This window comes from Pituophis catenifer, unplaced genomic scaffold (genome assembly GCF_029215685.1).
Source record: "Pituophis catenifer annectens isolate HBS135680 unplaced genomic scaffold, rPitCat1.0.hap2 SCAF_2, whole genome shotgun sequence".
Lineage (NCBI taxonomy): Eukaryota > Metazoa > Chordata > Lepidosauria > Squamata > Colubridae > Pituophis > Pituophis catenifer.
Genome location: NW_027256882.1, coordinates 31,338,573 through 31,366,402, shown reverse-complemented (window position 1 = coordinate 31,366,402; position 27,830 = coordinate 31,338,573). Strand labels below are relative to the sequence as shown.

General features: G+C 42.7%; 1 protein-coding gene across 1 annotated transcript; it reads right to left on the bottom strand.

The window, feature by feature from the left end:
- Positions 1–1,387: 1,387 nt before the first annotated feature.
- Positions 1,388–24,552, bottom strand: LOC139312070 (zinc finger protein 420-like). The gene is made up of 5 exons (XM_070936596.1): positions 24,231–24,552; positions 23,466–23,579; positions 21,487–21,613; positions 19,463–20,573; positions 1,388–3,429 (listed from the first exon to the last, which is right to left on the bottom strand). Exons 1-5 carry the CDS (start codon positions 24,546–24,548, stop codon positions 2,466–2,468), a joined length of 2,634 nt encoding a protein of 877 aa, XP_070792697.1. The 5' UTR covers positions 24,549–24,552; the 3' UTR covers positions 1,388–2,465.
- Between the last annotated feature and the right edge of the window lie 3,278 nt (positions 24,553–27,830).

The following is a 27,830-nucleotide window of genomic DNA, read 5'->3' as shown; positions in this document are numbered from 1 at the left end:
TCGCTTAGCAACCGTGTTACTACTGACACGGTTACTAACAACTGCAACGATTCACTTAACAACTGTGGCAAGAAAGGTTGTGAAATGGGGCAAACTCATTTATCAACTGTCTCGCTTAGCAACATAAATTTGGCACTTAATTGTGGTCTTAAGTCGAGGACTGCCTGTATCCGGTCTGTGTGAAATTTGAATTTAATGGGGCCCCTCAGTTAGAAGCTACTTAGGCAGTATCCAGGGATTACATGGAGGAAGCTGTGCAGGATCATCTTAAGATCGGAGAACTCCAAAAAAGGTGCTTGTGACAGACCTGAGCTACCATTATCCCTAGAGATCCTTTCCATCTCCTTTCTCTTCCAATCTGAATCCCTGACCCAATTTAATCCTGCTTTTATTATCTTTATAAATAACTCAACATAGCAACTGTATCTAATACTCTTTCCTTCTATGTTCCCCACAACCACCACCCTGTGAAGATGAATTGGGTTGACCGAATGACTGTTCCAACATCACCCAGTCGGCTTTCATTGCTAAGTTGAGACCAGAGCTCACAATCTCTACGTTGCTAGTCGAGTGTCTTAATCAGTAGATCAAACTGGCCTCTAGTATTTTTTTTTCTCCTACTGTCAACAGCCCAGGAGAGACGCTTTTAAGAAATCATGGAACAAATTCATTTATACCACTGGAAAACTGGAAAATCAGTGGGAATGTGAGGTTTTGGTCAATGTATGTTAGGTTTACAAAAAACATGCAGTTTGGAGTTACGTAGGCCTTTACACATACCTAACACAGCGGCCCTAGGCAGATCCTCTCTGAAGAAATTCCTAAAAACTTACAGGAATTTCATTCCATGAAGATGAAAAAAAAATTAAACATTTCCTTTTCCGCTCACTTCTTTCTTTAGCTATGCAGTGTGACTTTTCTTCTTGTTCCACCTCTCTTGGCTGCCACATCACATCCAACCTGACTAATCTGATTTCATTCTTTTCTTTTTTTTCTTTTCTCTTTTCTTTTCTTTTCTTTTCTTTTCTTTTCTTTTCTTTTCTTTTCTTTTCTTTTCTTTTCTTTTCTTTTCTTTTCTTTTCTTTTCTTTTCTTTTCTTTTCTTTTCTTTTCTTTTTTTCTTTTCTTTTCTTTTCTTTTCTTTTCTTTTCTTTTCTTTTTTTCTTTTCTTTTCTTTTCTTTTCTTTTCTTTTCTTTTCTTTTCTTTTCTTTTCTTTTCTTTTCTTTTCTTTTCTTTTTTTCTTTTCTTTTCTTTTCTTTTCTTTTCTTTTCTTTTCTTTTCTTTTCTTTTCTCTTTTCTTTTTTTCTTTTCTTTTCTTTTTTTCTTTTCTTTTCTTTTCTTTTCTTTTCTTCTTTTCTTTTCCTTCCTTTCTTTCTTTCTTTCTTTCTTTTCTTTTCTTTCTTTTCTTTCTTTCTTTCTCTCCCTCCCTCTCTCTCTTCCTTCGCCACCCATCTTACCATAAGGTAACTCTGGGTGGCTCACAGACATAAAAATACATCTACATTAAATCCTGAATAAATTAAAACCAAAGATTAAAGTCAAGGACACATTGGGAGCAGTGGGTGGGTTGCCCCCGGTTCGCACCAGTTCTATAGAACTGGTAGTAAAACTGGCGGGAGGCTCCACCCACTAACCCTGACATCATCAAAACGCTTCTGCGCATGCGCTTGCACGCAGCCCCATTGCAGACCGGTAGTAAAGGTAAGTAGAACCCATCCCTGATTGGGAGGTGGGGGCAAAATGGGGTCTGTTGTTACTTGATCAATCTCCTCCACTGTGCTGTTCCCCCATTAGGCCCCCAGGACAACTGACAGAGCCAGCTCTTTAGGCTCTTATGAAAGGAGGATTGGGGCTAACCACACATTGAGCAGGGAGAGGGGGGTAAGATGTTCGAGAAAGCAGGACCAACAGCATAGGAGGCCCTCCTCCTGGACCCTACCAGTCAGAATAATCAGGCTGGCAGGACTCACAGCATGCCTCCTCTGCTGGCCCGAGTGGGGCAGATCAATCCCAGTGGGGTGAGACGGTACCTCAAGGTAACCTGGATCCACACCATGAAGGGCTTTAAAGATGATCAACAACGCCTTAAATTATACCCTGAAGCACACTGGCAACTAATGTAACTCACGGAACAATAGTGTTACAGAGGCCATTTTGGGGGTTCCCAAAACTGTCCAGGCCATTGCACTCTGCACCACTTGTAGCTCCAAATGCTCCTCGACGGTACCCCATGTAGAGTGCACTACGATAGCCCAACCGTGAGATGACTAGGGATTGAACCACTGAGGGATCACATGTCCAGCACTAAAACAATACCAAGATAACCAACTTTCAAAGAGATTCTATGTGCCCCATATCTGAGAATATGTGCAGAAAGTGTTAGATGAGTGAGACAATAGTGCATTTTCATTAACTCGCCCATTCTCTTTTACTGTCTCTATGGTGACCCTCCTGAATGGGTCATCCTATGAAAAATTAGCCCACTGATCCATCTTCAGTTCTTTCCCTCCTGCATGGATCCTTTGGTGATGAGAAGCGCTTGTCATGTCATAAAAGCTCTTTCCACATTCCACGCATTTGTAAGGTCTCTCCCCTGTGTGGATCCTTTCATGAGAAATGAGATATCCTTTCCGAGTAAAGCCCTTTCCACATTCCATGCATTTATATGGTCTCTCCCCTCTGTGGATTCTTTCATGACAATTAAGTTGTCCTTTCTGTATAAAGCTCTTTCCACACTCCATGCATTGATATGGCCTCTCACCGGTGTGGATCCGTTCATGAGCAATGAGATATCCTTTCTGAGTAAAGCTCTTTCCACATTCCAGGCATTTATACAGTCTTTCCCCTGTATGGATCTTTTGGTGGCGAGTAACTTCTTTCTTCTTGGAAAAGCCCTTTCCACACTCCGTGCATTTATATGGTCTCTCCCCTGTGTGGATCCTTTCATGAGAAATGAGATATCCTTTCCGAGTAAAGCCCTTTCCACATTCCATGCATTTATATGGTCTTTCCCCTCTGTGGATTTTTTCATGACAATTAAGTTGTCCTTTCTGGATAAAGCTCTTTCCACACTCCATGCATTGATATGGCCTCTCACCGGTGTGAATCCTTTCATGAGAAATAAGTGGTCCTTTCTGAGTAAAGCTCTTTCCACATTCCAGGCATTTATACGGTCTTTCCCCTGTATGGATCCTTTGGTGGCGAGTAACTTCTTTCTTCTCGGAAAAGCCCTTTCCACACTCTGTGCATTTATATGGTCTTTCCCCTGTGTGGATCTTGTTATGAGAATTAAGATGCCCTTTCTGGGTAAAGCTTTTTCCACACTCCATGCATTTATGTGGTCTCTCCCCAGTGTGGATCCTTTGGTGGAGAATAAGTTTACTCTTGCTAATGAATCTCTTTCCACACTCCATGCATAGTTTCATCTCTCTGCTCCGACTGGAATCTCTCCCGGATTTTACAAAGGTATGTGGTTTGCTTTTGCTGTATAGTTCCTTTAGTAAAGTAAGAGAGAAAGAATGACTGACATATTTTTCATACGTTTCATACATTTTCCCTTCGGCCTGGTTTGTGTCACATTCATGTAAATCCAATTGATTTTTTTCTTTTTCCCCATATTTTTCCTTTTTCTTTTCTTCCAGGTCTTGCTGGGACAGGAAGCTAGGGATTCCAACAGGAACAGAAGTGGATGACTTCTCCCCTCCATTCTCCATTCTTATGTCCTCTTCATGGGCAAGTATCACTTCTTCAACTTCATGCTTCTCTGTCTTTAACCTTCCTTGCTTGCTATTCTCATTTTCCAGCCCATCATCTCCTTGGAAAAAAGAAAAGAAATATTTCAGTTACAATTAGAATGGTGAAAGGGGGGGGGGGGTCTCCCCCATTCTAGGTTTGGTGGCAGCTATGTGTCTAGCTAGGATGTGAAGGCTGCAAACTGTTATCTAGGATATCCTGATGGTATATAAAGAATTTTTAGGCCAAGACATATATGAAGGTTTTGGTGCTGATTGGTCAATCAGTTCAGCCACTGCCATGGAGCATCTAGGACATTTTCAGAGTCTAAGGTGAGTATTTCTGCCAAGGCCTTAAGGAGGGACAATCACCTTAAGCATCTGAGTGTAAATAGCTAGTCATCCTCCACTGGAAAAAACCTCCCCCAATGAATGGAAGCCAGAGCAAAGCATGGCCTTACCCAGAGCAGCCATATCGTTCAAATTTTCCCACATGACTTCTCTGCACAAGGTCTTCTGACCAGAATCTAGCAGCTCCCACTCCTCCAGCGTGAAGTCCACAGTCACCTCCTCAAACGGATCAGATCCCTGAAAGAGAAAGAAAATGTTCCTTGGCAGACATTACCAGGAAAGACTTGCAAGTTTTCTCTCTTACCGCACAAAATGGGAACAGAAGTTCACAAGGAACTAAAGGGACATTTTCTTGCCAAAAACAGATTTAGGACTGCATGTCCACATAGTCTTTGTGGCTGGGAATCTGTAGTTCCACAAATCATGGCTTAGGTGCATCCAGGCTGAATGGCAACACAGCCATCACTGCAAAGCTTCCCACTGGGCCAGAATAACTCAGCAAGGAGGTTTTGGAGAGCAAACTCTCGTAGGCTAGCAAACTCCTAAGTAAACATGACACACCCACTAGAAATTTTTCTTAACCTGTTTTAAAATGTTGGCAATGAGCCTAGAAATCCCAAGTAATTTAGCTAACATATAAATATGACATATTAAACTCTTTCCATCAAACATCAAAATGAGGACCCAGTGTGTGGGGGCAATAAGCAGACTTTGTATAAATATTCAAAAGTATGAAGGCTATTGCTTAACGCATTGTAAGCCACCCTGAGTCTCCGGCATATAAATCAATTTTTTTTTAAAAAAACAAATTTTCTAATAATTTCTAATTTTCAAATTGTCTAATACAAATTTTCTACAAATTTTCTCTTGTTTGCAACTCAAAAACAATCTTGAATGCTGAGTGTGGCTCAGCAGGACATTCTGGGGGGACAATGAGTCCAAATGGTTACAAATTCAGCATTTGATGGTAAAAACAGATCATGAATGGATGGAGTTTGTATTCCACTGCTCTCAGAAGAAACCTGCACTTACCTGGCAAAGAGGCCCCAGTTGGATACTCCTAAAAAGCAGCTCCTGAGAAGGGGTGGATGGATCTCTTCTTTCCTGGGCCTCTGTGGAGATCTCCCCCATAAACGGCTCCTGCAACTGACAGAAGAGTCTGGTTTATGATCGTTTCAGAGAACCATAACCGTATTAGTTTGCTTCCCTTACTTTTTCTCTCTGTACCTGTATTTCCTCAACCTAATTCGAAATAAGAGAACTTGGGGACTCTGGTCTCTATGTAGCTGCTATTTCTGGGTAAATGCTGGTCATTGTAGATAGATATTGGATGTAAGGAGCTCTGTTGCAATAACTAAAGGAACTGCTATGAAAATCACAAGGACTCCCATAATGAAGAACTGTTCAGGGAGACACTACTGTTTCATTAACTTTAGAAAACAATATTCTGTGAAAGGACTGGAAAAAACCCTAAAGGTCACAACCTAACATTTTAGGTAATAACGTCAGAAATATAGGAGTGATTGAGAATTAATCATTTGAATATCATCAGCTGAACTGGAAATAGTGCCTCAAATAATTCCTGCACTAGGGAAAAGATAAAGAGATGTTGGAGAAGAAATTGAGGCCACTTCCTCAAATTAAGGACCCTCTTCTATCCCTCAGGAGTGTGGGTGGTTGAAAGAGGGTTGAATTCTCTTTTCTCTCAGAATTATCTCCAAGAGGAAACAAGCATTTCAAGAAACTAAAAGATTCCCAGAAGAAATTAGTTCCCCAAATACTGGCAGTCAGCAGGCTAATTCTGCACCTGATCCTGACCGGCTCAAGACTGACAGCCTTCAATCTGCCATTGCTACCATCAGTTCATTGGAGGCGTTGAAAGACCCCCGATTCTCCCCTCCTCACCTGCTGCCCCTTTGGCGGCTCTTCCCTCTGGGCTCGGCTGAGCAGGAAGCCTTCGGCCAGGGCCACCGCCTGGGAACAGCTCTCGGCCCCGCACTCCCTCACCCAGCTCGCCATCTCCGCGGGCAGCAGGGCCAGCAGCTGCTCCAGCACCACCAGGTCCAGCATCTCCCCTTTGCTGCTCCTTTCCGGCCGCAGCCACTGACGGCACAGCCGGTGCAGGCGGCTGCAAAGCTCCCGGGGCCCCTCGGCCTCCTGGCGGCAGCCATCGAGAGCGCGGAAGCGGCGGCGGCGGATCTCTGGGCTGAGGGCGCCCTCCATCCCTGGAGACCCTGTGCCTGAATGCGTCTCCTGCTCGAGGGGAGCCGAGACAAGCCCCAGGCGGTCCGAGGTGGCCCAGCAGCCCCTCCGCCCGCTTTGCAGGAGGGGAGAAACGGGGCTGGGCTGCTTCGGACCTTCCGCGCCTGGGAAAGAGCCGCTGCAAATCGCTCCTGGCTTGGAGAGTCTCCATCAACGAGTGCCCCTTCCTAGAGCGGCAGAACGCTACAGGCGCCCCTCCTTTCCTCCCGCTGGCTAGAGAGCTTTTCCCTTGGAAACTCCACCCCCCCAACCCCTCCCCCGCAATCTTCTCGGCTCGGAGTGATGACAACGGTCTTCTGCGCATGCTCGTTCCCTGCCCAAATGACGTTGGAAAGCTGCTCAGAGCCCAGGCCTGGGCTAGCCTTTTTGATGCGGGGGAGGGGAGAGGGGCGGGAAGGCGAGAGAAGGTGTGGTGGGTAGGGAGGGTTGATGTTTGCTTCTGGGCACCTGGGATTTATTTATTTTATTTTATTTATTTTTTTCGACAAGCATGTATTGGATAACAGATTTAAGTATGAACATGATTATGAATACATTTCTCTTGCTCTGTGCCCGAATCTTCTTGGAAATGTGGATGTATTCCTGGGACAGATGGAAGTTGGGGGGGGGAATGGGGAGAGACTTGATGGAGGGTTCTGGAAATGACAACAATGGCAAGAGGAGTCCTAAACTAAATCATCTTTTAAGGACCCCATAATCCTTCCAGGGTGGAGTCTGGACATAATAGAGCTACAGTTTTAACTGACTGGATGCCCTTCCTGGCACCAATGCAGAGTTTTGTTCAGCAGACATATTCTTATTGAGCCCAGAGAGAGAAAGATCTGCCTCTACCAAAGATTGAACTCAGTCTCCTGATCGTGAGGCAAGAGCTCTACCTCTAGGCTACCCTACTAAGTAAGGGAGTAAAAAGTCTCTGGAGTTGTTTAGGCCCATTTGGTAGCCTCTCTGTTGCCTTAATAGCTGGGTGGCCACTTTTCTGTGGGGGCATCTTCTTTAGAGTGTTGAGTCTGCCCTTTTTTTTTACTTCATGCATATAAGACCTAGACCAGGGGTGGGCAATTGTGGCTCTTTTACAACCTGTGGAATTCAACTCCCAGAATTCCTGAGACAGCCAAGCTTGGTTATAAAAGAGCCACAATTGCCCACCCCTGACCTAGACCAACAGTCCCCAACCTTTGCGACTTGGCGTGTATTTGTGTGTCTGTGCGTGCAGCTCCACTCACGGCAAAAGAGAAGAGAAGGCCTAAACGTGATCGCTCCCTTGAAGCAATTTCATCCATTTGCAAAAGCTGCTGGTGCGGAGAAGGAAAGCCTTTCGGGGCAAAGTCTCGGGCTCCTTCAGACTCACCGAGGCTGCCCAATGCTCCAAAAGCGGATCGGGTGTCCTGCGGAGACACCTTCAGTGAGTCAGCGAAGCTGAGCAGGGTGAGCTTGTCACCACAAGCCTGTTTCTAGGTTCTCCATTTTTGAAGCATCAGAGAACAGGGGACGTGAGGCCCGGTCTGGGAACAGCTTTTGGCTCCGCATTCCCTCACCCATCTCCGGGGGCAGCAGGGCCAGCAGCAGGCTAGCAGCTCCTGCACCACTAGATCCAGCATTTCGCCTTTTCCAGCGGCAGCCACTGATCAAATAACCAGTACAGGTGCCTGCAAACCTCATGGTGGGGGGGGGGGGCTGGCAGCAATAGCACCCACAGCAACACCGGCGTTGAATCTCTGGGCTGAGGGCGCCCACCATCCCTGGAGATCTCTAGGCCTCCATTGGGTCTCCTGTTCGAGGATGGCCAAAAGAAGCCCAAGGCAATCCGAACTGCTTCTCCAGCTCCTCCACACCCCCTTCTCCAGTTTGGAGGAGGAGAGAAAATGGCTGTCTGCTTCCTCAGGCCTTCTGCACCTCAGGAAAAGCAATAGCAATTTTTCCCAGCCAATTTCCTGTGCGCTCCTGGGCTCGCATGCCTCGTTGAGTTCAAACTATAGACAGGTGCTTCTTAGAAGGACCTTGCTTTTCCCACCGACTGTGTCTTCCAACTGAGAAGCCACGATAATAGTTTTTTTTTTTTTTTCTGGCTGGCCAGCACTGCCACAATCATATAAAATATTCTACCTAGAGCTCTTCTCATTTGGTGAATGGAAACGAATCATTGGAAGCACACCCCGCTCCAGCGTGAGTGGCTGGTCAGCGTGAGTGGCGTGCACATCCCCACTGGTGCTAATGTTGCCCCAAGTGTGGGGGTGCTGGGGTAACTGTGTCTTGGGGCACTGGGGACACAGCAAGTGTCGCCCAGATGCTACCATCACCATGAGTATCATGAGGGCGCTAGCATCACTACAAGCGTTGCGCGGGTACTGGCCTTGTTTGCTCACGTACCTGTTTGCGGACATGCATGTGTACATGATGACTGCCCCTTTTGGCAACTCTGGATTAGAGAACAAATGAAAGTATACAATATCATCAAGAGAGGAAAAGAATTGAAATGGAAATGGGCTGGTCGCATAGCAAGAAGAACCAATGGCAGGTGGACCAAGGCAGTTATTGAATGGATCCCACTTGATAAAAAACATCCATGAAAGAGATTTAAAACAAGGTGGAGTGATAACATCAGCAAGTATTGTGGGCCCAATTTGCAATTGGATAAATGGCAGAAATTGTGGGATAGGAATTATAAATTAATGATGTCAACCACATATAAAGAGAATTTGTATGAGATGTTTTACAGATGGCATTTACCACCAGCGAGGTTGGCAAAGATGTTTAAATATAAATCAGCTAAATGTTGGAAGTGTCATCAACTACCTGGATCTTACTATCATATGTGGTGGACATGTGAAGAAGCAAAGAAGTACTGGGGAAAAATTAAGACTTGGTTGGAAGAGATGATACAACGTATTGAGTTGAAACCAGAAATATTTCTGTTAGGACTTTTATTGGAAAGCTATAATAAAGACAGTGTATATTTAATTATTCATGTATTAACTGGAGCTAGAAAAGTGGAGATTCCTATTGAAGAGAAGATGATAAGGAAAATATTAGAATGTGCAGAAATTAATAAATTAACATTAGCAATTAAATAGAGCAAACTGAATATTATATAATAGAGGAAGTATTTTATCAATGGTTAGAGAATAAAAATAGTTTGGAAATGAAAGACAAAAAATAAGTAGAAAATATATTAAGAAAGAGTTATAAATAAGATGAACATTGTTAGTATATATATGAAGAGAATAATGATATTTGATGTTAATATGGTATTAAAGCAGCGTGTCGCCTGTCACGGACTGGATGTGTGACCTGACCTCAGATGACAATCGGGTATGGGGGACCACCAGGAAGGTTGCATAGAAGGCAGGCAAGCACGGCAGGACTGTGGGGAACTGAGTAGACTGCTAGCTCCCTTCCCTATGGCCAGGCAGCCCTAACATGCTTGCCTGCCTCCCACGCAGCCATCCCGGTGGTTCCCATGGCCAGGCCCACTTGCCTGCCTTTGTAAATTGGCCACGGGGACACCAGGAAGGCCATGTGGAAGGCAGGCAAGCATGTCGGGGCCACCCAGCTGCGGGCTGTGGGGAAGGGAGGATGGGAGGCTTTTGCAAGTATGTCTGGCCATGGGGACTGTCGGGAAGGTCGCGTGGAAGACAGGGAAGCATGGCAGTGCTGTGGGCAAGGGAGTAGGGGAGGCAGGCTGGAATGGTGGGGGGGGACAGTGGCAGCTAGCTAGGCTGCGACTCGCAGGCTTACCTGGCAGGCAGATCAGGACCGCTCAGTTGGGGCACAGCGCTTCAGGCAGGCAAGCTACAAGCGAGGACCCACACAGTAGAAGTGAGGAGTGATTGGGCGGGGTGGGACGGAGCAAGCAGGGAGGGCATGGCCAGCAACAGGTTGGAGACCCAGGCAAATTTACTGATACCGGTTCATCCGAACCAGTGTGAACTAGTATAAACCCACCACTGGTCTGTAGTCATTTAGGCAGTTAATTACTGTTTTCTTCAGGATTGGGACAATAGTGGCTGTTTCCAAGCATGATAGAACATTGGCCATTTGCAGGGAGATGTTAAATAACCTTGTCAGGATCCCTACTAATTGGTCAGCACAGGTCTTTACCACTATCCCCAGCACTCCATCTGGACCTGCAGCTTTGCTGGGATTCACAGCCTTCAATACAGCCCCCACTTGGGGTTTGTATAAGGTGCGGGGCTGGGAATCAGAAGGCTGGCGGGCAGAGGCTCCGGGGTCTGGTCTTTTCACCTCGTAGCGGACGAAGTCCAAGCTCAATGGAGGAAATACATCAAGGTAATTAACACCTGGGCAATTAAAGTCATTAGATACACAGCTGAAATAGTGATCTGGACTCAAGCAGAAGAAGACCGACTGAAAGAGCCACTCTTCAGCCTCCTGCAAATATGAAAGCCACCACATCTTCCTTCACACATTCAGCAATACCACAGGGGGAGTTTCTTCTGCCATTCTTCCAGTGCCCCACTCTGTCCGTCTCCTTCTGGGGATGAGGATATCTTTTGAATGGTGGTTGTCCAGACTGTGACTCTTCCCCGTCTCCCAAAGTCATTTCCACACCCCTATCCGTGTTCCGTAGAAGACTTTTCTCACTGATGGTAAAGAAGAGAAACAGCCTGTTCTGTCCCTGTTCTGACCCAGCCTTAGAAGAACCAGGAAACAGACTCCTTGTATGGAAAAACCCCTTTATTTAGTTACTGGGAATTCATGGCATTCACACACAGAAAAGTCCAGGAAATAATCCTTCCAAGGGTTAACTGAAATACAGATCTTATTCGCTTCTTGGATAAATGCCAGGCCGGGAACTGCTAGCCACAAAGCTTAAATTAAACTCTCTTAAACAGACATGAATCCCAATAAACAAATCTTCTGAAGGCAATACAAACAGTTATCTCCTACGATACCCTTCCCCTTTTGCTTCTATTTATTCCCGAGCCAGGGAGGGGCCATCCAGCGTCCCAATGTGCCTTTCTTTCTGAGTCGGCCCATGGTCAATTGTTCTCCTCTCCTGACAGCTCTGCACATATGCACATCTGGAACAGGTCCCAGCTATTCCTCTTCCCTGCTTATCTCTGACTCTGAAGGTAGCTGGGGAATGTTTATTTCTTATTTTGATTGTCATTATTTTAACTGGGTTTTAATCATTTTGATCTTTTATTATTGTATGTTTTTAACTTGTGTTCGCCGCCCCGAGTCCTTAGGGAGAAGGGCGGCATATAAATTTTTGGTTGGTAAGTAAGTAAGTAAGTAGGTAAGTAGGTAGGTAAGTAAGTAAGTAAGTAAGTAAGTAAGTAAGTAAGTAAATAAATAAATAAATAAATAAATAAATAAATAAATAAATAAATAAATAAATAAATGTTGGATGCCCCTGGCTGAATCTCTGCTTCCTACGCAGAGCCTCCATCAGAGCCTTCCCCAGACTCCAGGACTAAGTTCCTCCCCAACCACCTCATTGTCTGAGTCTGCCGCCAGCTCTGCTGGCAGCTGGCGCACAACAGTCCCCACTGCACGTTAGTCTGTGTGCAACTCAACAGACAGCTCAACCCACCTATCCTCCAATAAAATAGATGGTGGGTGTAGATCTGAATGCTTTATTGGAGAATAGGGTATGGCGAAGCTCAGGGAAATAAGAATACATATAGTGGAAATCAAATATAAAATAGACAATATTAAGCTACTGCTGAACATAACAATAAATATAAGCAGTTTGAATCTCACCAGCCATGCCGTGTGTGTGGGATGTGAGTTTGTTCTTCGATGACGACGTGCCACAGATTAAAATGGCTCCTTCTGCCGTCTCCAAATGCCAAAGGAAATGGAGTTTGGCTTCCCAGCATGCATTGCTATATTATCGATGAGCATGAATACTTTGAAGAATATCAGCTAAAAAGGAAAAAGGGTCTCAAATTTCTGCACTAGAGAAAAGAAAGGGTGGGTAGAGAAACCCTTAATCTTGGGAATTTCTTACATCCTCAGAGATGTGGGAGATGAACATAGGTTTGAATTTAATGAATTATCTCAGCAAGGAAACAAGCATTTTCCTCAAGTACAGCATCATCTTATGATAAGTGAGGTCAATGATCCCCCATCAGCAATTTTCAAATTCCAGTGCTTCTACTTTTTCTCCTGTGTAGCTACATCAAAGATAAATAAGATTCCAATACAAACCAAAGATCTTTGCACATTCCATGAATTAATAAGCTTCCTACCACGTCTGGATCCTAGGATGATGATTAAGTTGACTCTTGAGAATAAACCTCAATCCATGGATTTCATTTATTTTTCCTGTGTGGATCCTTTGATGAGAAGTAAGCGCACTCAGTGATGGTGGTTCCACTTCTCATTCATTTCCAATTTTCTCTTGTGCAGAACGCCACTGTAACAATCAAAGGTGCTGTAGTCATTAAAGCTCTTTTCACACTTGGTGTTTGGCACTTTAGAAGAAAAAAACTGGCAGAGCCCAGTGGCTCCCCAGTGTGTATCCTTTCATGACAATTAAGTTTTTCTTTTTCTTTTTTTTTAATAGACTTTATTGAGATTTTTTACAGAACAAAAATAAATGAGAAAAACAAACAAACAAACAAACAAACAAACAAAACAATCATTCAAACAATAACATAGAACACATAAACATAATAAACATTTTCAATTTGTATCGGATATGCAGTGTTTTAACTATTTACATAAATAATACTTGTTGATATTTTGACTCACTTTTAACCAATATTTAACACACCTTTGATCTTTCTTCCATTTTGTCATGCAACCACTTGTACCACCTTTCCCACACCATATAGTATACTGACTTTTCATCATTTAATTCATAAGTTAATTTAGTCATCTCTGCGCACTCGAGTATTTTCTTAATTGTAAGCTCTTCTGGTGGTTGAATTTTCTCTTTCCAAAACTGTGCGTATGCCAATCTAGCGGCTGTGATTATGTGGATCATTAAATGTGTCATTTCCTTTCTATATGGCTTCTTTATTATTCCCAGGAGGAAAATCTCTGGTGTTAGTTCAATATCTTCCCCAATTATTTCGTGTAACCATCTCCTGATCTTACTCCAATATCCTTTCGCTTCCGGGCATGTCCACCACATGTGAAAGAAGGTGCCTTGGCCATGGCCGCATTTCCAACAATTGGGATGTATATTAGGATATATCTTCGCTAGTCTGGCCGGGGCTAGGTACCACCTATGAAACATTTTGTAATGATTTTCCTTATATGCCACCGCTCTGGTCAATTTGAGATTTCTATTCCATGCCTCCTCCCATTCCCCGAAATTTATATTGCACCCTATATTTTTCTCCCATGCAATTATTTGATTCTTTGTAACATCTTCAAACTTCTCATCGCTTAACAGATAATTGTATAATTTTTCCAGAATCTTTTTATTTGTTCCCATCAGAACTTTATCCAATCCATTTGGTCCCGGTTCTAGACCATATTGTTCTTTGTCCCTCTGATATCTGGATTTTACTTGTGAGTAGGTCCACCAATCTAAGGTTATTCCTTGCTCTCGTAAGGTATCATTTGGTTTAAGCCTCCCTCCTTCGTCTAGAATATCTTTATATCTGGCCATTTTCTCCCTCTCCCACCTGTTTGGGTGAGTCAGGGCCTCCATCGTTGAGAGCCAATTTGGGATTTTCTTGTAGTATTTTTGTCTGATCTGAGTCCATGTTTGTATCAAAGAATCTCTAATTTTATGTCTATGGAAATATGTCTTCTTTTTCCTCTCCATTTCCCAAATGTGGGCGTGCCAGCCTTTTTGCAAGTCATGGCCTTCTAGAGTAAGAATTCTCGCATTTTCCAGGGTGATCCAATCTCTTATCCAAACTAGCTTGGCTGACCTATAATATGTTTCCCAATCCGGGAGTCCAAATCCACCTATATCTCTTTTGCCTCTTAAAACTTTAATGGAAAATCTCGGTTTTTTCCCCTCCCATATAAATTCTCTAATGATTTTGTCTAATTCTAGAAAGAATTTTTTATCTAAATTTATTGGTATATTTTGGAATAGGAATAATATTCTGGGGAGGATGTTCATCTTAATTGTGGCTATCTTGCCCAAAAGTGATAATCTTATTTTTTTCCAGTTATCTAGGTCTTGTTTTATTTTTCTAATTAGGGGAATATAGTTATCGTCTTTCAGAGTCGAACATCTTGATGTAATCCAAATTCCTAAGTATTTAATTTTTTTGGCAACCTGTAGTCCTAATACTTCTTCTATCTCGTTTTGCTGACTCTCAGTTATGTTCTTAATCAATACTTTAGTTTTAGTTTTGTTCAATATGAAGCCTGCCACCTCTCCATATTTACTTAATTCCTCCAATACTTTAGGTCCCGACTCTATAGGGTCTTCAAGGATTAGGGCAACGTCATCTGCAAATGCTTGTGTCTTATAAGTCTCCTTCCTAATCTTCATTCCTTTTATTTCATCGTTAGCTCTAATTTTCCGTAGAAGGACTTCTAGGGCCAGAATGAACAATAGAGGGGATAGGGGACAGCCTTGCCTTACTCCCTTACTAATTTGGAATGTTTTAGTCCTATCCCCATTCACCAGGACACTCGCCTTTTGGTTGTTATAGATGGATTTGATCATTTCAAAATTTGTTCCGAATTTCATAATCTCAATTTGTTTAATCATAAATTTCCAATTTAGGTTGTCAAATGCCTTTTGAGCATCGACAAAAATCAGAGCCATCTGTTTTCCGGGGTGTTCCTCATAGTACTCTAGCGTATCTAGCACAATTCTCATGTTATCCCTAATTTGTCTCCCCGGTAAAAATCCGTTCTGGTCTTTATATATCCAATTATTTAAAATCTTTTTCATTCTTTCCGCAATTATGCCCATGAATAGTTTGTAGTCCGTATTTAGAAGCGAAATTGGTCTGTAATTTTGAATTTGTTTTAGGTCGGCACCTTCTTTCGGCACGAGTGTGACATACGCCTCTTTCCATGACTCTGGAATTTTATGGTCCAACAGTGCGTCATTAAAAATTTCTACTAATTTCGGTTGGAGTATTTCTTCTAATTTTTTATATATTTCCCCTGGAAATCCGTCAGGTCCTGGGGCTTTATTGTTTTTCAATTTGGAGAGGGCTATTTTTAATTCTTCAATTGTAATCTTTCTATTAAGCATTTCTTTCTCTTCATCAGTTATTTGTGGGAGTTCTGCTTTTATCAAATACTTTTCTATTTTGTCATCTGATGTCACCCCTTCTTTATATAGAGATTCGTAATATTCTCTCACCCTATCTCGTTTTTCTTCCTCGTTAGTCAATAATTTGCCCATAGAGTCCTCTAAAATATGGATTATTCCCCTTTCATTTTCCTTTTTTAATTTATAGGCCAGCCACCTCCCCGATTTGTTAGTGTTCTCAAAAAGATATTGTTTCGTTCTTTTCATTCTTTGTGCTAATTCTTCTTGCTCCATGATATTTACTTTATGCTTCCACATCATCCAATTTTCTTTGGCTGCTTCATCTTCTGGATCATCTTGGAGTTTTCTTTCTGCTTCTCCTATATGATTTAAATAGTCTTCCAGGGTCTTCCTTTCTTGTTTATTTTTATGAGCGGTGTATGAAATCACAACTCCTCTCAGGTAGGCCTTCATTGTATCCCAAACTATTGCACGGGATGTGCCTTTATTTTCATTTTCCTTGAAAAAGAAATTTATTTCTTCTTTGAATTTTTGTATACAGTCCTTGTCGCCCAGTAATTTAGCATTGAACCTCCACCTCCGTTGGTATTTTCTCTGAACAGACTTCCATCTAATCTCCAATGGATTATGGTCTGCCCAATCATTTGGGTTAATTACAGCTGTTCCAATTTCTAACCCCAAGCTCCTACTGACCCATGCCATGTCAATTCTAGACCACGACTTTTGTGGGTTTGAAAAGAAGGTATATTGTCTGTCATTTGGGTGCAAGGTACGCCAGATGTCAATTAGATCCAATTCATCAACTAACTCAAAAAAGGCTCTCGGTAAATTTGTCCTTTTATTTTTTTTTACTTTATTGCTCTTGTGGTCCTTCTCCGGATCCACGATGCCATTAAAATCCCCTATCATACAGATTTCATTATATGCCATTTTCACTAATTGTTCGTGAAGTTTCTTAAAAAATTCTCCCTGTTTTTTATTCGGGGCATAAATGCCCACTAATAATACCTTGGAATTCCCTCTCTTAATTTCAACCATAAGGATTCTACCCTTTGTATCTTTAAATTTCAGTTCTGCTTCAATTCCTTTTTTTACGTAAATAGCCACCCCCCTCTTCTTTTTCTCTGCCAGCGAATCAAATGTTTGACCAAATTTTTTATATTCTAGACATTTACTTTCTTCTTTTTTTATGTGTACCTCTTGTAAACACATTATATCAACATTTTGTTTACCTAATTTTGTTAATATTCTTTTCCTCTTTTTATATTCATTTAGTCCATTAACATTTACAGATATTAGCTTCAAATCATTCATCTCTATACCCCTATCTGATTATTGGTTCTTGTTTGTTTCTTACGGCCCTTACTGGTCTTGCTTTCTTCTCTTTGGCTTCTTCTTCTTCTTCTGTCTTCTCCTCTACAGTTGCTTCGTTTGTGTTCTGTTGGTGTAGGGCTTCCTCCTCCACTACTGCTGTTTCTAGTTCTTCCTTGCTCCCCTGCTCTTCTTCCACACCTTTTAACTGGTCAAGGAAGTCTTGTGCTGTACTCAGGCTTTCTATTTTTATTTTTCTTCCTTGCCAGGTTATTAGCATCCCTTCTGGGAGAAGCCACCTAAATAGTATCTTTCTTTTATTCAACTGTATGGCCAAAAATCTATATCCCTTCCTCATCTCCCGGACTCTTCTTGGTATCTGTTTTAAAATTATTATTTCTTTTCCTCGGTATGTAATCTGTTCATTCCTTGCCATGTTGTAAAGAATATCTCTAACTTTTTTCCGTGCGAAGCGGATATGTACTTCTCTAGGAAGCTTGTTCCTTCTTGCATAGTTAGTCTGGACTCTATATACGTCGTCCAGCTCCCTGATTATCGCCTGTTTGTCTTGGTGAAGTGCCTCGGCTATCAGCTCCGCCATCTTTTCACCTAGGTCTTCCTCTTTGTCCTCGACAACATTCTGAAATCGTAAATAGAAGGAGGCCCGGTCCATCTCCAATTGGATTATTGTGTCTTCAATCTCTTTATTTTGGCTCGTTAATGTTTGGTCCACAATATCTAATTTCTTTTCAGTTTGGTCAATTCTTGTTTCGGCTTTTTGAATTCGCACTTCATTATTAACTATTGATGTTTGGATATCATTCATTTTCTGGTCCAATGCATGTATGTCTGATTTTAATTCAATATGGTTATTTAACAGTTTTTCCTGCATTGCCATCATCGTTTCTTGAATCAAGGTTAATGATGCTTGCAGGGTTTGCATTGCCAGGCTTTCTGTTGATTTTTGTGTCGCCGGAGAGGTTGTCGCTATAGTGGGATTAGAGGGGGTCTTTTTTCCTGTTTTCCCCACTGTGGATGCCATGCTTGTCATTTCTTTCAAAATTTTCTTTTGCTCTCTAATTATCCTATCAATATTACACCAAATTTTCATTCGCCAGTTAGCGCCTCTATTATCTTTTTTTTTATTATTATTATTTTATATAAATGTATATTTGTATATATATATTACTGTATCTACTTTTTCCTTCTAAATTTATAGACGAGTATAGCTAGTTTTCCGGTGGGCAATCAATATCAATATCTATACTGTAATTCTAAACTCCTCCTCACAGTGTATTATTTAAATGTATTAAATATTAAATTGGCTTAATAAATATGTAATAAATATGTTAAATAGTTCAATACTATATAAATCAAAATATCAGTTAATCAACAGTTTACAATCAATATATCGAATGTAGCAATATAGCAATTAATTTGGCTAAATATTGTACTTTTAAATACTTAAATACTTAAAATACTATAAATACTATAAATACTATAAATAGAAACTTTTAAATATTTTAAATGCAATTATGATTTTAGATACTATAAAAATACTGATAGATACTATAAATGCTAAGCAGCTAAATAAGTTTATAGAAAGATTTTAAAATATCAAAGCTTGAGAGTGTATAATTTTATCTAGTCCAAGAAGAAATCAATTTGTCAAGATATGTTCAATTTTAACAGTCAGGATACTGGAGACAGAATATCTGGGAGTTCAAGTGCTATTATTAATTAATTATTATTATTATTTTATATATATATATATATATATATATATATATATATATATATATATATATATAATTTTTCCTCCTTCTTGGGATATTACTCAATTCTTTTTTTGCTCAGTCTCTGGTCTTCTGTAAGCTCAGGACGTTCCTCCAAGTTCAGCACTCTATGGTATTTCTTGCTGCCAAACTGTCCACCGCTAGGCAGATTGTTCCTCCGTCCTGTCACACTAATGGCTGAGCTTCCTGTTCATTGCAAAAAAGAAAGCCAGACTCGATCCACCCAATTTCAACCTCCGCTGGGTCTGCTTGTATTCACAATAAAAAAGGAAAGAGGAAATAAATGCTGGTCTTAGATTTTCTCACCAATCCTCTCTTGGCACGCACACTGTCAATACAAATTTCCTTTCTTATTTCGATGCCGGCTCGTCGGGCTCTCTCTCTGCCAGGATACTCAGGAAACTTTCAATTGCCGCCTCTCTCGTTTGTGAGACGCTCCTGCCTGACTTTACCGGCCCCTTTCTTGATGTCTTCTCTCCTCGATGCAGGGAAGGTGTGTGTCAATCCTCACTGCAGCATCCGATCTCTCTTGCTTCCATCTGGCTGCTGGTTACCACGGCTTCGCGTCGGCCATTAATTTGGCCGACTCACGCGTGCTGGATTTGACAGAGCCGCCCGGTCTTGCGATCAGCGTTTTGCGCCCGCTTTCACGCTTGCCCGGCTCGCTCTCTCGTCCGTGGGGCTCTCCAGGCTCCACGCCCCTCAGGGGTCCCCAAAACACGGTGACTGATGGTGTTGAGGAGCAGCGGTCACTCTCTCAACGCCATATCGCCGCGGATCACCAACCGGAAGTGTCTCGACAATTAAGTTTTTCTTTCTGAGTAAAGATCTTTCAACACTCCTTGCATTTATGTGGTTTGTCTCCAGTATGTATCCTTTCATGAAGATTAAGATTTCCTTTTCGTGTATATGTCTTTCCGCATTCCACACATTTATATGGTCCCTCCCCTGTGTGGATTCTTTCATGACGATTAAGTTGTCCTTTCCAGGTAAACGTCTTTCCGCATTTCATGCATTTATATGGTCCCTCCCCTGTGTGTATAGTTTCATGACGATTAAGGTGTCCCTTCTGTGTAAAGGATGTTCCACATTCCATGCATTTATATGGTCTCTCCCCTGTGTGGATTCTGTCATGACGATTAAGTTGTCCTTTCCAGGTAAACGTCTTTCCACATTTCATGCATTTATATGGTCTCTTCCCTGTGTGGATTATTTGGTGGCAAATAAGACGAACATTGGTAATAAAACTCTTTCCACATTCTGTGCATTTATGTGGTCTCTCCCCAGTGTGGATCCTTTTGTGATGATTAAGATGTCCCTTACGGGTAAAGGTCTTTCCACATTTGAGGCATTTATGTGGTTTCTCTCCAGTGTGTATCCTTTCATGAAGATTAAGATGTTCTTTTCTTGTACAGGTCTTTCCACATGTCATACATTTATATGGTTTCTCCCCTGTGTGGACCTTGTTATGAGAATTAAGATGCCCTTTCTGGATAAAGCTTTTTCCACACTCCATACATTTATGTGGTCTCTCCCCAGTGTGGATCCTTTGATGTAGAATAAGTGTATTCTTGCTAATGAATATCTTTCCACACTCCATGCATAGTTTCATCTCTCCGCTCAAACTGGAATCCTGCCCAGATTTTACAAAGGTATGTGGTTTGCTTTTGCTGTATTTTTCATACATTTCCCCTTCAGTCTGGTTTATGCCACATTCATGTAAATCCAATTGATTTTTCTCTTTTTTCCCATATTTTTCCTTTTTCTTTTCTTCCAGGTCTTGCTGGGACAGGAAGCTGGGGATTCCAACAGGAACAGAAGTGGATGACTTCTCCCCTCCATTCTCCATTCTTATGTCTTGTTCATGGCCAAGTATCACTTCTTCAACTTCACACTTCTCTGTCTTTAATCTTGCTTGCCTGCTATTCTCATTTTCCAGCCCATCATCTCCTTGGAAAAAAGAAAAGAAATATTTCTGTTACAATTAGAAATTAACCATTCTAATCAAAATCAAAATCACATGTTCTGAGTTTGGCACCAGCTATGTGTCTAGCTAGAATGTGAAGGCTGCAAATTGTTATATAGGAAATCCTGATGATATACAAGGAATTTTTCGGCCAAGAAATATATGAAGGCTTTGGGGCTGATTGGTTAATCTATTCAGCCATGGCGCATGTAGGACATTTTCCGAGTCTAAGGTGATTATTTCTGCCAAGGCCTTTTTTTTTTAATTGAAAAGTTTTATAGGAAATACAATCATTTTCTCCCGCCCCACCCTTCCCCCCTCAACCCCTCCCACCCCCCTGCCTCCCATCCCTCCTTCCCCCCCACCCCCTCCCTAGACTTCCCAGAACAAGCACAGGGTATAAAATTCACAAACATAAAGCTAAATGTTAAAAAGCTAAAATATGCTAATAAATTATTGCATTCATATTCTCCCTAAGTCTTTAACTCCTTATAACTCAAAAAACTATAAACATGAACTACTTAAAAATATTTCATTCATAAGCTATATGAATCTTCTTGTTCGGATACTTTTTTTGTATATAGTCAATCCATCTTCTCCATTCCGATATGTATCTTTCATTTGAATGGTCTTTAAGGTATGATGAAATTTTTGCCATCTCTGCCAAATGCACAACTTTTAGTGTCCATTTCTCAATGGTGGGTGGATCTTCCTTCTTCCAGTACTGTGCCACCAGTAACCTGGCAGCTGTTATTAAATTCAAAACCAATTTTGAATTTCTACCAAGGCCTTAAGGAGGGACAATCACCTTAAGCATCTGAGTGTAAATAGCTAATCATCCCCAACTGAAAAAAACCTCCCCCGATGAATGGAATCCAGAGCAAAGCATGGCCTTACCCAGAGCAGCGATATTCTTCAAATTATCCCACATGACTTCTCTGCATAAGGTTTTCTGACCAGAATCTAGCAGCTCCCACTCCTCCAGCGTGAAGTCCACAGTCACCTCCTCAAATGGACCAGATCCCTGAAAGAGAAAGAAAATGTTCCTTGGCAGACATTACCAGGAAAGACTTGCAAGTCTTCTCTCTTACCGCACAAAATGGGAACAGAAGTTCAAAGGAACTCAATGACATTTTCTTACCGGAAACAGATTTAGGACTGCATCTTCACACAGTCTTTGGGGCTGGGAAGCCATAGCTCCACAAATCATGGCTTAGGTGCATCCAGGCTGAATGGCAACACAGCCACCATTGCAGAGCTTCCCACTGGGCCAGAATAACCCAGCAAAGGAGGTTTCGGGGAGCAGAGTCCCCTAGGCTAGCAAACTCCTAAGTAAATATGACACACCCACTAAAATTGTTTCTTAACCTATTTTAAAATGTTGGCAATGAGCCTAGAAATTCCCAAGTCGCTTAGCTAACAGTCTTACTGTTGCAGCTATTTAACGTTCACTTAGGGTTTTATCTTCATGGGATTCATGCAGTTTTTAATCTTATTCCTATCCTTTAAATTCTTGGTCTTAATTTCTAACTAGTTTTCAGCACTCTTCTGAAAAATATGACATATTAAACCCTTTCCACCAAACAAATTTTCTAATAATTTCTAATGTTCAAATTGTCTAATACAATGAAATCTATAAATTTTCTTATGTTTGCAACTCAAGAACAATCTTGAACGCTGAGTGTGGTTCAGCACATTCTGGGGGGACATTGAGTTCAAATGGACACAGATTCAGCATTTCTCTTTTGTTTGATATTGTTTCTTAAAGTTAAGTTTAATTTTAAGACAATTAAGGATAATAGTGCTCCAATCTCTAAACATACATGTAATACTGTTCATTTCTCTATGATCTTTGTTGATTAATTAATACTTAGTCCCTATACTCTATTTCCTTCTTTATTTCTTTTCTCCATCCATTCATACCACATGTCCCACACGCTATAAAATTCTGAATCTTCTCTGTCATTAATTTCTAAAGTCAATTTGTTCATTTCGGCGCACTCCAGTATTTTCCCAATAACATGTTCTTGAGGTGGTATTTGTTTTTCTTTCCAATACTGGGCAAAGGAAATTCTAGCGGCTGTCAGTATATGTATAATTAAGTACTTTTTCTTTTTTGCATATTCAATTTTCAGGATTCCCAGGAGAAAAGCTTTTGGTTCGAAATCAAAATTTTCTTTTATTATTTCCCTAATCCACATCCATATCATCCTCCAGAATTTTTGTGCCTGATTACAAGTCCACCAGCAGTGATAGAAAGTACCCTACTGATGATCACATTTCCAACATTTAGGGCTTGAATTGGGTTAGATCTTTGCTATCCTGGCTGGGGCCATGTGCCATCTATAAAACAGCTTGTATTGATTTTCCTTGTAAGCCGTCGCCTTTGTCATTTTAAGATTATTAGTCCATATTGAATCCCATTCATTCAGATTTATATTCTGTCCGATATTTTTGGCCCATGCTAACATCGGTTCTTTAACTACTTCCTCTGCCATATCGTACTCCAATAAATAATTATATAATTTGGCTAGTATTTTGTCATCTGTACCCATCCATATCTTGTCAAATCCATTTATGCTCATCTCTATATGCCAAATTCCTCATCTTTTTTATATCGGGATTTAATTTGATTATATGGCCACCAGTCTATAGAAGTACCTTGTTCCATCAATTCTTCCCTTGTTTTGAGATTCCCTCCCCCATCTAATAACTCATTGTATCTAACTGTTTTACCCATTTCTAGACATTTGGATATATTATAGCCTCCATGGTGGAGATGGTCCAAATGGACAGATTCAGCATTTCATGATAAAAGCAGATCGTGAACAGATGAAGTTTGTACTCCACTGTTCTCAGAAGAAACCTGCCCTTACCTGGCAAGGAGGCCCCAGTTGGATCCTCCTGAAAAGCAGCTCCTGAGAAGGGCTGGATGGATATCCACTTTCCTGGACCTCTGTGGAGATCTCACCCATAAACGGCTCCTGCAACTGACAGAAGAGTCTGGTTTATGATCCACTTTCAGAGAACCATAACCATATTAGTTTGCTTCCCTTACTTTTTCTTTCTGTACCTGTATTTCCCCAACCTAATTCGAAATAAGAGAACTTGGGGACTCTGCTCTCTATTTAGCTGCTATTTCTGGGTAAATGCTGGTCATTGTAGATAGATATTGGATGTAAGGAGCCCTGTTGCAATAACTAACAGAACTGCTATGAAAATCACAACTACTCCTGTAATGTTAAGGAAGACACTACTGTTTCATTAACTTTAGAAAACAATATTCTGTGAAATGACTGAACATTTTAGGTAATAAAGTCAGAACTATGGGAGTGATTGAGAATTAATCATTTGAATATCATCAGCTGAATTGGAAAAAATGTCCCAATTAATTCCTGCACTAGAGGAAAGAAAAAGAGATGTTGGAAAAGAAATTGTCTCTCAGAATTATCTCCAAGAGGAAACAAGTTTTTCAAGAAACAAAAAGATTCCCAGAAGAAATTAGTTCCCCAAATACTGGCAGTCAGCAGGCTAATTCTGCACCTGATCCTGACCGGCTCAAGACTGACAGCCTTCAATCTGCCATTGCTACCATCAGTTCATTGGAGGCGTTGAAAGATCCCCGATTCTCCCCTCCTCACCTGCTGCCCCTTTGGCGGCTCTTCCCTCTGGGCTTGGCTGAGCAGGAAGCCTTCGGCCAGGGCCACCGCCTGGGAACAGCTCTCGGCCCCGCACTCCCTCACCCAGCTCGCCATCTCCGCGGGCAGCAGGGCCAGCAGCTGCTCCAGCACCACCAGGTCCAGCATCTCCCCTTTGCTGCTCCTTTCCGGCCGCAGCCACTGACGGCACAGCCGGTGCAGGCGGCTGCAAAGCTCCCGGGGCCCCTCGGCCTCCTGGCGGCAGCCATCGAGAGCGCGGAAGCGGCGGCGGCGGATCTCTGGGCTGAGGGCGCCCTCCATCCCTGGAGACCCTGTGTCTGAATGCGTCTCCTGCTCGAGGGGAGCCGAGACAAGCCCCAGGCGGTCCGAGGTGGCCCAGCAGCCCTTCCGCCCGCTTTGCAGGAGGGGAGAAACGGGGCTGGGCTGCTTCGGACCTTCCGCGCCTGGGAAGAGCAGCTGCAAATCGCTCGCCACACTTTCCCTCCAACACCTGGCTCGGAGTCTCCATCAACGAGTGCCCTTTCCTAGAGTGGCACAACGCTACAGGCGCCCCTCCTTTCCTCCCGCTGACTAGAGCTTTTCCCTGGGAAACTCCACCCCCCCACAATCTTCTCCGCTCAGAGTGATAACGGACTTCTGCGCGTGCTCGTTTCCTGCCCAATGACATTGGAAAGCTGCTCAGAGCCCACGGCTGGGCTAGCCTTTTGATGGGAGGTGGGAGGGGGATGGGAAGGTGAAGGGGAGAGAAGGTGTGGTGGGTAGGGAGGGTTGATGTTTGCTTCTGGGCACCTGGGATTTATTTATTTTATTTTGTTTTTTTCGACAAGCATGTATTGGATAACAGATATAAGTATAAACATGATTATGAGTACATTTCCCTTGCTCTGTGCCCAAATCTTCTTGGAAATGCAAATGCGTTCCTAGGACAGATGGACGAAGTTGGGTGGGGGGAAGGGAAGAGACTTGAATGGAGGTTTCTGGAAATGAAAAAAATGGCAAGAGAAGTCTTAAGACAGATGTCAAGTCAATGTATCCATTTATTACTAAGTCATCTTCTTTTAAGGACCCCATAATCCCTTCCAGGGTGGAGTCTGGGTACCTGAATGGAGCTAGAGTTTTTACTGACCGGATGCCCTTCCTGACACCAATGTAGAGTTTTGTTCAGCAGATATATTCTTATTGTGCCCAGAAAGTTCTGCCTCTACCTAGGATCGAACTCAATCTCCTGATTGTGAAACAAGAGCTCTACCTCTAGGCTACCCTACTAAGTAAGAAAGTAAAAAGTCTCCAGGGTTCTTCAGGCCAGTTTTGTGGCCTCTGTTGTCTTAATCGCTGGGTGGCTACTTCTCTATGTGGGTATCTTCTTTAGAGTGTTGAGTCTACTTCATCCATAGAAGACTTAGACCAAACAGAAAAATAAAACAGACTCGGATATAATAGAACTAGATGAAGTAAAATGTATGGAGTATACGAATTTCACAGTAATGTGTTATGTAAATGGTCAGTCTTGCAAAAAAAAAATTGTTTGTATTTTTATATTTATTTTTTTTGTTTTGTGTTTTTTGTTCTTGTTTTTCTTTTTTTAATGTTTGAAAATCAATAAAATACTTTTTTTAAAAAAAAAAAGACGACTTAGACCAGCAGTCGCCAACTGTAGCGGCTTGGCGTGTATGTGTGTCCATGCGCACAGCTCCACTCATGGCAAAGGAGAAGAGAAGCCTTTGGAAGTCTCAGCCCCCTTCAGGCTTCTCCGCTCCCAAAATATTTGGCGAAGTGATGCGTAATTGCTCCCTTGAAGCGATTTCGTCCATTTGCAAAAGCTTCGGGTGCAGAGAAGCCTTTGGGGGCGCAGTCTTGGACTCCTTCAGAATAACTGAGGCTGCCCAATGCTCCAAAAGCAGATCGGGTGTCCTGTTCAGGCAGCTTCAGTGAGTCAGTGAAGCTGAGCAGGGCGTGTTTGTCACCACAACCTGTTTCTCTCTAACAGCTCCATTTTTGGGGCATTGGGGAACAGGGAACTTGAATCCCGGTCAGGGAACAGCTCTTGGCTACAAATTCCCTCACCCATCTCTGGGGGCAGCAGCACCAACAGCAGCTCCTGCACCACCATCCAGCATCTTGCCTTTGCTGCTCTTTTCTGGTAGCAGCCACTGATTAAATAACTAGTGCAGGTGGCTGCAAATCTCATGGGTGTGGGGGGGAGGACTGGCAGCAATAGCATCTGTAGAAACGCCGGCATTGAATTTCTGGGCTGAGGCCGGCCACCATCCCTGGAGATCTCTAGGCCTTCATTGGGTCTCCTGCTCAAGGATGGCCATAAGAAGCCCAAGGCAATCCAAACTGCTTCCCCAGCTCCTCCACACCCCCTTCTCCAGTTTGGAGGAGTGGAGAAATGGCTGTCTGCTTCCTTGGGCCTTCTGCACCTCAGGAAAAGGAGCAGCAACTTTTCTCTGCCAATTTCCTGTGTCTCCTGGGCTCGCATGCCTCATTGAGGAGTTCAAATTATAGATATGTGCTTCCTAGAAGGAGTTTGCTTTTCCCACCGTGTCTTCCAACTGAGAAGCCACGATAATAGTTTTTTTTTCTGGCTGGCCAGCACTGCCACAATAATATAAAATATTCTACCTAGAGTTCTTCTCATTTGGTGAATGGAAACGAATCATTGGAAGCACACCTTCAAGATAGAAAGACCTACCAAGCGGTTCCCTGTTGGCCAGCAGACCATGCGAATGGCTGATCAGTGCACGCATGTGAGTCCGGATTTAATTTATTTTTCCTGTGTGGATCCTTTGATGAGTACACTCAGTGATGGTGGTTCCACTTCTCATGCATTTCCAATTTTCTTTTGTGCGGATGCCACTGTAACAATCAAAGGTGCTGTAGTCATTAAAGCTCTTTCCACACTTGGTGCTCAGCACTTTAGAAGAAAAAAACTGGCAGAGCCCAGTGGCTCCCCAGTGTGTATCCTTTCATGACGATTAAGATGTCCCTTCCATGTAAAGGACGTTCCACATTCCATGCATTTATAGGGTCGTTCCCCTGTGTAGATTCTTTCATGAAGATTAAGTTGTCCTTTCCAGGTAAACCTCTTTCCACATTTCATGCATTTATATGGTCTCTCCCCTTTACTGGCAAGTCAGCAGGCTAATTCTGTACTTGCTCCTGACCAGCTCAAGATTGACAGCCTTCAATCTGCCATTGCTACCATCAGTTCATTGGAGGCGTTGAAAGATCCCCGATTCTCCCCTCCTCACCTGCTGCCCCTTTGGCGGCTCTTCCCTCTGGGCTTGGCTGAGCAGGAAGCCTTCGGCCAGGGCCACCGCCTGGGAACAGCTCTCGCCTCCGCACTCCCTCACCCAGCTCGCCATCTCCGCGAGCAGCAGGGCCAGCAGCTGCTCCAGCACCACCAGGTCCAGCATCTCCCCTTTGCTGCTCCTTTCCGGCCGCAGCCACTGACGGCACAGCCGGTACAGGCGGCTGCAAAGCTCCCGGGGCCCCTCGGCCTCCTGGCGGCAGCCATCGAGAGCGCGGAAGCGGCGGCGGCGGATCTCTGGGCTGAGGGCGTCCTCGGGGTTGGCCTTT